Source organism: Crotalus tigris, unplaced genomic scaffold (genome assembly GCF_016545835.1).
Source record: "Crotalus tigris isolate CLP2741 ecotype Arizona unplaced genomic scaffold, ASM1654583v1 scf7180000020605.30370, whole genome shotgun sequence".
In the NCBI taxonomy this organism is placed as follows: domain Eukaryota; kingdom Metazoa; phylum Chordata; class Lepidosauria; order Squamata; family Viperidae; genus Crotalus; species Crotalus tigris.
Genome location: NW_024098103.1, coordinates 19,789 through 29,294, shown reverse-complemented (window position 1 = coordinate 29,294; position 9,506 = coordinate 19,789). Strand labels below are relative to the sequence as shown.

Here is a 9,506-nt window from a genome sequence, read left to right as displayed (position 1 = left end):
AAACACAGGCTTGCTAATCTCCACCTTGGCGTCCTAACCATGCAAGTCACCATGCTCCTTTAGTTTGGGTAATGAAAGGTCTGCATGAAAAGAAACAAGCTCAGAGGGCACAAAGGACCCCTCATTTCAACCTTCAGCTACGTTATGGCTTTCAAGACACAGAGGAACACTCAGATCTGTGATTCATTCCTTTCACATCTGTCCCTTGTGTGTTTTTTTTCAGCAATCAATGGGAAAATCTTTAATAATCTCCCTGGGCTGATAATGAATGAAGGAGACGACACAAATTGGTACCTGATAGGAATGGGAAATGAACTTGATATCCATACTGTCCATTTTCATGGTGAAACTTTTATTTTCAAGGTTGGTGTTGACCAGGTTGGGCAATTCTTTTTGTGCTAAGGATCACCTTTGGCTTAAGTGACATATTCAGGGTGATACTCCCAAAAGTAATTGGTGGACCCAGGACAAAAGAAAAGAAAATAGGAAAAAAAGCAATTTCATTTACATTTGATTTTAATCATATAGTTATATGGTCATATAGTTAATATGAGTACTTTCCAGTCTTAATCACTTTCTGTCACATTAAACAATTGCAATTTGGTAATAGATTTAGAATGCTGCTTGGGGCATACTCCATACTTTCAGAGCCTAAATGTACTTCTGAGTAAAAAAATAAGTATGATTTCTATTTTAGTAAATCTATATAGGAAATGCTAGATTTTCAAAACACTGCAAACAGGAAGCACAGAATAGTAATACATTATATTTTGTGGAGCAAAAATTATTGTTTTATGGATTTGATATAAGCCACTCTACATGGAGGGTTACATATGTACAATAACTTTCTACAATTGCATTCAAACAGCACGCTTACAGTAACTCAGTTATTGAATTACCTTATGTTTTGAGTTTGTGCAATATAGTAAACTATAAATGAACAACATGCTAAGCCACTAAAGAAATTAACTCTATATCAAACTTAGCACATTGTACATATGCAGATATTAACTCTTTAACAAATCTGCTTAGGTGTATTGTGTGAACACAGCCATTTAATCAGCCTGTTTGCCAGAATATGCGAATTATTTTTAAAAAATGAATTGTAAAAGAGGAACAGAATATGTTTCCTGAACTGTAACTCTAGACAGTGTTTCTCAACCTTGACAATTTTAAGATGTGTGGACTTCAATTCCCAGAATTCTGTAGCCAGCAATGCTATAAATGCTGGCTGGAGAATTCTGGGAGTTGAAGTCCACATGTCTTAAAGTTGCCAAGGTTGAGAAACACTGCTTCTAGCAATACAGGTAGTCCTCAACTTACAACCATTCATTTAATGACCATTTGAAGTTACGACAGCATTAAAAATAGTGACTTACAAGCAGTCCTTGTAGCTATGACTGTTGCAGCCTCCCTATAGTCACATAATCAAATTTCAGGCACTTGACAATCAGAATATATTTGTGACAGAATGCAGCATCCCGGGATTAGGTGAATGCCATTTGCAACCTTCCCAGTCAGCTTCCGACAAGCAAAGTCAATGGGGTGGGGGAAGCCAAATTCACTTAATGAATGCATGATTACCTTAACAACTATGGCAAAAAAAGTCATAAAATCAAGGTGTGTTTCCATTAGCGACCACCTGACTTATTGATGGAATTTTCAGCTCCAATTGTGGCAGGAAACCTACATAAGATAGGTTCAGAAAGTTTGGACCCTCCAAACCATAACCATGGGCTCCGAATCCGTTGGTGGTGTCCATTTCACTCTACGAATTCATGGAGACATAACCCTAACCCTAAGTGGGTTTTTCTCACCAATGGGATTTTCCCATCTATTTCACCAGGAAATATAGATAAGGAAAGTATGCGCTTGGAAAGTATGTACCCCCCTAACCATACCCATGGGCTCCAAATCTGTTGTTGGTTTCCATTTCGCTCTACGAATTCACCGAGAGTTAACTCTAACCCTAAGTGTATGAAATCTTTATAATGCTTCCTGTCTTTCCACAGATGAATCACCATCACAGAGGAGATGTGTATGACCTTATCCCTACAACTTTTCAGACAATTGAACTTGTAGCATTTAATCCTGGGACCTGGCTTTTACATTGCCATGTGCACAATCACATTCAAGCAGGGATGGAAACCACATACACCATTATAAAAGCAGGTAATAAAACAGGCATAAGTATAAACAGAATAATGTACATTAAAATAACATATAAAATAATAAAATAGGTTATTATTTTTATTAATGATTTTAATACAAATGATTAAAGGTAATAAAAATAGGCTACAGTTCTTTGGCAGCAAATGTTGGGCTGGATTTGTGGGAAACCCTCCTCCTTCTCTGGTTTATCTCTGACAGCCACCAGGATGGCCCCTCCCTCTAGATTCTTCCCCAGAATGACCCAAGGCAATCTTGTCCTAGGTTAGGCATAGGGACACAAGGTGGCTAAAGCACAGCTTTAATTTAGTTCAAATTTTAAAAGGGTAGTTATGGCACACAAGAATTAATGGTGCATTAGTCCAAAGGTTAGAGGTCAACCCTGTTTCAGTCTTATACAAAGTTTCAGAAGACAAGGAGACTAAAACCCAAGTTCTGAAGAAGATGTTCCAGTTCTTCTACCAAGCAGTCCCAAAGTCTCTCTGCCTGAGCAGGGGGTTGGACTCGATGACCTCCAAGGTCCCTTCCAACTTTATTATCATTATTATTATTATGGATCATCGCACAGTCAGCCAGATGTTCAAACTGGATTTGGCATTTTGTCTACCTATCGAGTCCTTACCCAGGACCTGGGATAGGCAGATGTGGATGTTTGATGGTATTACAGGTATCATCGCAGGATGGAAGCAGTTCCTAGCAAGGCCGCCTTTTGCAATTGACTAATGGCAAATTTGTCAATGCCAATGGTGTTCAAGTGGTGCTCCAGTTGTTTTGGGATTGCACCCAAGGCGCCTATTACTATTGGTACTACCCTTACTTGCCTTTGCCACAGTCTTTCTATTTCTATTTGTAGGTCTTTGTATTTTCTTATCTTCTCCAGTTCTTTCTCGTCTATTCTGCTGTCTCCAGGCACTGCAGATTATTATTATTATCGATCATCGCACAGTCAGCCAGATGTTCAGACTGGATTTGGCATTTTGTCTACCTATCGAGTCCTTACCCAGGATCTGGGATAGGCAGATGTGGGTGTTTGATGGTATTACAGATATCGTCGCAGGATGGAAGCAGTTCCTAATAAGGCCGCCTTTTGCAATTGACTAATAGCGAATTTGTCAATGCCAACGGTGTTCAAGTGGTGCTCCAGTTGTTTTGGGATTGCACCCAAGGAGCCTATTACTATTGGTACTACCCTTGCTTGCTTTTGCCACAGTCTTTCTATTTCTATTTGTAGGTTTTTGTATTTTGTTATCTTCTCCAGTTCTTTCTCGTCTATTCTGCTGTCTCCAGGCATTGCCACGTCCACTAGCCAGACTTTTTTGTCTTTCTTATCGACAATTGTTAAGTCTGGGGTGTTATGTTGCAGGTGCTTGTCTGTTTGAATTCTGAAGTCCCCGAGCAGTTTAATTTTATCATTTTCTATGACTTTCTCTATTTTATGATCCCACCAGTTTTTGCTTACAGGCAAATGATATTTTTTTTCAGATCTTCCAATGCACCATTGTTGTTACTTTGTCATGCTGCTGCTTGTAGTCAGTCTGTGCAATCTTCTTGCAACAGCTTACCAGGTGGTCCACTGTTTCTTCAGTTTCTTTGCATAGGTGGCACTTACTGTCTGTTGCTGTCTTCTCAATTTTGACTTTGTATGCATTTGTCCTTAAGGCTTTGTCTTGTGCAGCCAGAATTAGTCCTTCGGTCTCTTTCTTCAATTTTCCTGCTCTTAGCCATTGCCAGGTTTTATTATTATCTGCTTTCCCAGCTATTTTTTTCATGTCTTGGCCATGTAGTGCTTTGTCTTCCCATGCCTCTATTCTGTTCTTCATTTGGTCTTTCTTGTAGGCCAGTTTGGTCTCTCCAGTAGTTAGTAAGCCTTCCTGCTATACTAATTTCAGTGCATCTTCATCATTGTTCTTCAGATATTCTTCCAAAGCCATTTTTTCTTCTTCAACCATCTGATGTACTTGTAGCATTCCACACCCCCCTATTTGCCTTGGTAGATAAAGTCTATCAATGTCACTGCGTGGATGAAGGGCATGATTCATTGTCATTCTTTTTCTGGTCTGCCTATCCATTGCTTTTAGTTCTGCTTGAGTCCAGTCCACTATTCCAAAAGAAAACAAAAAAAAAACAAAAAACAAAAAACGAACGAAAAGACACAAACAAAGAAAAAAAAAGAAACAAAAAAAAAATGAAAAAAACAAAAAAAAAGAAAAAGAGAAAAAAAAAAAAACCAAAAAAGACAAGAAGAAAAAAAAAAGGAAACAAGAAAAAAGAATAAAAACAAAAAAAAGAAAAGCTGTGTACCTAATAACTGGGATTGCCCAGGTGTTGATTGCCTTATGGTATTTCCTCCATTGAGTTTGGATTTTAAGATCTTCTTCACTCTCTTGATGTATTCACCTCTAATCTTTTTCTTGACTTCAGTGTGCTTGATGTTGTCAGCTTGAAGGATACCCAAGTATTTGTAGTACTCTTCCTCATCCAGACTCTTAATGTTATTTTCGTGGGGCCTCTTGATTCCTTCAGTTTTCATTATTTTTCCTTGTTTGATAGTCAGTGTGGCACATTTGTCCAAGCCAAACTCCATTACAATATCTTGGCTATATATACGGACAGTGTTGAGCAGCGATTCTATTTCAGATGATGTTTTTCCATACAGTTTCAGATCATCCATGTAAAGGAGATGGGATAGTCTGGCAGATGTTTTTAATGTTTGATAGCCATGTCCTGAGTTATTCAGTATTGTTGACAGAGGAAACAGTGCAATAACAAATAGTAATGGTGATAATGAATCTCCTTGAAATATTCCTCTCTTGATATTAACCTCTCCCAGCCTCTCACCATTGATCTGCAACTGTGTCTTCCATTGTGCCATCGATCTTTGCACAAATTTTCTGATGTTTCTACTGACTCCTGTTATTTCTAGGCACTTGATTATCCAATCATGTGGCAGAAGTCAAATGCCTTTTTGTAGTCAATCCATGCCACATTCAGGTTGGTCTTCCTTCTCTTGCAGTTTTCCAAGATCATTTTGTCTATTAGGAGTTGATCTTTTGTTCCTCTGCTATTGGGGCGGTTTCCTTTCTGCTCAGGTGGAAAGAGATTGTTTTCAACTAGATGCTGTTGCACTGCATCAGCTACTACACCAGTTAGTAATTTGAAAGTTGTTGGTAAGCAGGTAATTGGCCTGTAGTTACCTGGTGTTGCCCCTTTTGCTGGATTTTTCATTATTAGGTAGGTTTTCCCAGTTGTTAGCCACTTTTCAATTTCTCCTCCTTGTAGTATATTGTTGAACTGCTTGGCAATGAGTGGGTGTATAACAGTTAGATGTTTCAACCAAAACCCATGCAGTTCATCTTCACCTGGTGCTGACCAATTTTTGATTTTCTTTGCTCTTTTTTCTACCATTTTTGTTGTTATTACTAGTTCTTTCATTTCAACTTCTGTTTTATTTGCATCCACCTCTTTTAACCAAGCTGCATCCTTGTTGTATTTCTTTGGGTTATCCCATATCTGCTTCCAGAACTGCACTGTTTCTTCCTTGTCAGGTACTGACTGATTCCTTGCAGTTTCTCCATTGATGGATTGGTAGAAACGTTTCTGATTGGATTGAAATTGGAGGTTCTGCCTATAGTTTGCAATTCGAGCTTCATATCTACTGATTTTCCTGGCTATAGCTGTTATTTGTTGCTTTATTATTTCCAGTGCTTCCTTGATCTACCTTGTTTCTATTATTATTATTATTATTATTATTATTATTATTATTACTTCAAAGGCATGAGTGACTCTCTAGCAATATTCTGGAGGTCATAACCTCAATGCCTTTACTCAGGTGAGCTGACTGCAGACATCCAAGCATGCTGACCTAGTTTTGAGTAGACCTTCAGACCCAAGATATTGTCCTACACAAGCAAGCACTTGGCATCTCTCTGCCTTCTGACATGCATTCAGTTCAAAATGTCTAGTAGTGCAATTCCTGTGAGCTAAATGACTATATCAGCTCAGGAGGTATAGCAAGTCCTGGTCTTAGCTCCCCATTCAACTGGAGCAGAAGGCTTGGAATCACTTGACCCACTCTTCTAAGGAGCCATTCTCAAATGAAGCCCTAACCCAAACAACATGCCAATTGTTATTTGCGATCATTGCTATGAAATGGCAGCTATGCAGAGATTCATTCAATTATTCCTTCATCTGAGGATACACACTTTCTCCATTATCTTGAACAATGATGGACCTTTTTTTTTAAAAAATACACCAAATTAGGATGTTTTTCTGCTGCTGTTTTTTGAATGCCACTGCTTAGTTATTCTTAGTGTAATCATTAGTTGCTTTGTGAACAGAACGTTCATGGTGAAATCCAGTCCAGAAGTATCATAACTTAAGTACTGAATGTCTATTCACATAAATTGGATTTATTTATTTGGGTCTGGTAGTCTTCATGCATTGCATTAAGCCAAGGGTCTTCAAACTTGGCCCTTTTATGACTTGTGGACCAACTCCCAGAATTCCTCAGCCAGCGTTGAAGTCCACAAGTCATAAAAGGGCCAAGTTTGAAGATCCCTGGCTTAATGCAATGCATGAAGACTACCAGACAGTGTATTGGCAGTGGTAGACTTCTGCTTACTAATGAAACCAACTTTTTCTTGCAGAAAATGAAAAAAATATTGACGAAAAAAAGACTACTACAAAAGGTAAAACTCCAACTTACTGACAGGTTACGCAGAACACCACTGACTGCCATTGCAAATTCATGCAACAGGCACTCAGTGGTATCTATGGGTATATGCGTGCATGTAATAGTTGGCAAGATGGAGGACAGGATGTTGTGTGATGGACCAGCCTCTTCTGTCCATGCATCTACACTGCACACATGTCCAAAGAGAACACATTTGTATTGCAATATTTCATCCACTATCTTATGGATCTTGTCATGCACACATTTGTGTTTCTGCTGCTGATATATTTTAGAATAGAATAGAATAGAATAGAATAGAATAGAATAGAATAGAATAGAATAGAATAGAATAGAATAGAATAACAGAGTTGGAAGGGACCTTGGAGGTCTTCTAGTCCAACCCCCTGCTCAAGCAGAAAACTCTATAACATTTCAGACAAATTATTGTTCAAACTCTTCTAAAAACTTCCAGTGTTGGAGCATTCACCGCTTCCCCTGGTTAATTGTTCTAACTGTCAGGAAATTTCTCTTTAGTTCTAGGTTGCTTCTCTCCTTGATTAGTTTCCATCCGTTGCTTCTTGTCCTGCCTTCAGGTGCTTCGGAGAATAGCTTGACTCCCTCTTCTTTGGGGCAGCCCCTGAGATATTGTAACACTGCTACCATGTCCCCCCTAGTCTTTCTCTTCTTTAAACTAGACATACCCAATTCCAGCAACCAATCCTTGTATGTTTTAGCCTCCAGTCCCCTGCTAATGCATCAGCATCTTCATCTCATGCTATTTTAAGGAATAGCAGAGAGTGGCTGTGCTCATACCTGCTTGCAGTCAGAAGCCTTTCTTCCTAATCAATTGAACCCTCACTTGGAGCTGGGCGCCTTGTTGCCAATTCTTAATGTAAAGTATTATTTATTAAGTGTCCAAGATGACCACATTTTCCTCTTTTAACAGGTAATGGAAGAACAGAGTTACAGTTCTTTGGCCAATGGCTGGACCTGGAAGAAGCTGATTCTCTCCTCCAAGTGCTTTTCTTCACTGGAATAGTGCTTCTGTTCATTGTTTTGACATTCATGTCTATTGTACTTTTCCAGGGGAAAAAGGCCTATTATCACTTCATTGGGCACAGATCAATGGAGTCCCTCTAATTTGACTCTCTGTAGGGCTGAATTTCTAATTCATTTTTAAGAAAGGAGAATATTTGTAGCTCAGGGCTGACATGAGGGGTCCTTGGTGCTCTCTGAGCTTGCTTGTTTTCTTGCAGACGTTTCATTATCCAAACTAGGTAACATCATCAGTGCTAGTCATCATCAATGTAAATGGTCACTTGATTCTCCGCCCCCCATGGTCACATGACTGCATGCCAGGTCCTTGACAGCCAGTTAGCTTTATGACTGCAGTCACATGACAGCGATTTGTGATTTTTTTTAATGGTTTCTGGCAAAAAAAAACCCCACCCATTTGAATGAATGGCTTCACAGCTATACAGGTAGTCCTTGACTAGATGACCTCCAAGGTCCCTTCCAACTTTATTATTATTATTACTTACAATCACAACTGAGCCCAAAATTTATGTTGCTAAGCAAGACAGTTGTTAAGTGTGTTTTGCCCCACTTTATGACCTTTCTTGCCACCGTTGTTAAATGAATCATTGAGGTGTTAAGTTAGTAACATGGCTGTTAAGGGAAGCTGGCTTCCCCATGGACTTTGCAGATCAAAAAATCACAAAAGGTGATCACATGACCCGCAGGACACTGTAATTGTGATAAACACTTGCCACTTGCCAAGCACCACACATTTTGTTTGTGTGAACATGGGGATGCTGCAACAGTCACAAGCATGAAAAACAGTCATAAATCACTTTTTCCCCCGTATGGTTGTAACTTCAAACAAACACTAAATGAATGGCTGTAAGTCGAGGACCACCTGTATCCACAGCGTTCGCTTAATGATCACCTCAGAAATGATAATAAACTCACTTCCTGTCAAATGGGTGTTCTGATTTATAACTGTAATGATTCATGTTTCCAATTGCAGTTGTAAGTCAAGGACTACCTTTAAGGCAGGCGACAAATCAGGATTTGTAAGAAGAAAATATTCTAGTAATACTGTAGAATATAATATAGTAGTAAAAAGGAAATATTGCCATAGTAATTGAACATTGGTATAATAGAGTTATGGTTATAGTAATAATAATTAGCACAGAAATAATAGCAATAGAACAGTGATGGCGAACCTTTTAGAGACCGAGTGCCCAAAAACTGCCCCTCCCCCCGCTCCATCTCCCGCTCTGCCTGCTCAACCCTCACCATGGCCCACCACAGCAGATCGCCCAGGCAGTCCTATAGCACCATGGAAGCCATGCCCTCCCCCCACACCCCACAGCATCATCTGCACGCTATGGGGCGCGAGGGCGGAGTCTTGTCCCTGCTGCCTGGCTATGTTCTTGGCTGTGGTGCTCCATGTGGGCTGTGCCCAGGGAGAAGAGTTGCTGGTGAGGAGGGGGCTGTGGGGGGAAGCGTGGCTGGGGCAATGGCGCATGTGTCCCCCAGAGAGGGCTCCAAGTGCCTCCTCTGGCACGTGTGCCATAGGTTCGTCACCACTGGAATAGAACATGGGACAAAGAGAATAGAAAGTACATTTAGATGCATGTGCTTCACATTTCTTTTATAT

The 9,506-nt window shown here is 39.7% G+C and overlaps 1 protein-coding gene across 1 annotated transcript; it reads left to right on the top strand.

Annotated features, from left to right (window-relative positions):
* Positions 1 to 237: 237 nt before the first annotated feature.
* On the top strand, positions 238 to 7,988 carry LOC120319250 (ferroxidase HEPHL1-like). Its single transcript, XM_039367901.1, has 4 exons — positions 238 to 363; positions 2,013 to 2,172; positions 6,816 to 6,857; positions 7,788 to 7,988. The coding sequence occupies exons 1-4, from the start codon at positions 265 to 267 to the stop codon at positions 7,979 to 7,981; spliced, it is 495 nt and encodes a 164-aa protein (XP_039223835.1). The 5' UTR covers positions 238 to 264; the 3' UTR covers positions 7,982 to 7,988.
* The last annotated feature ends 1,518 nt before the right edge of the window (positions 7,989 to 9,506 follow it).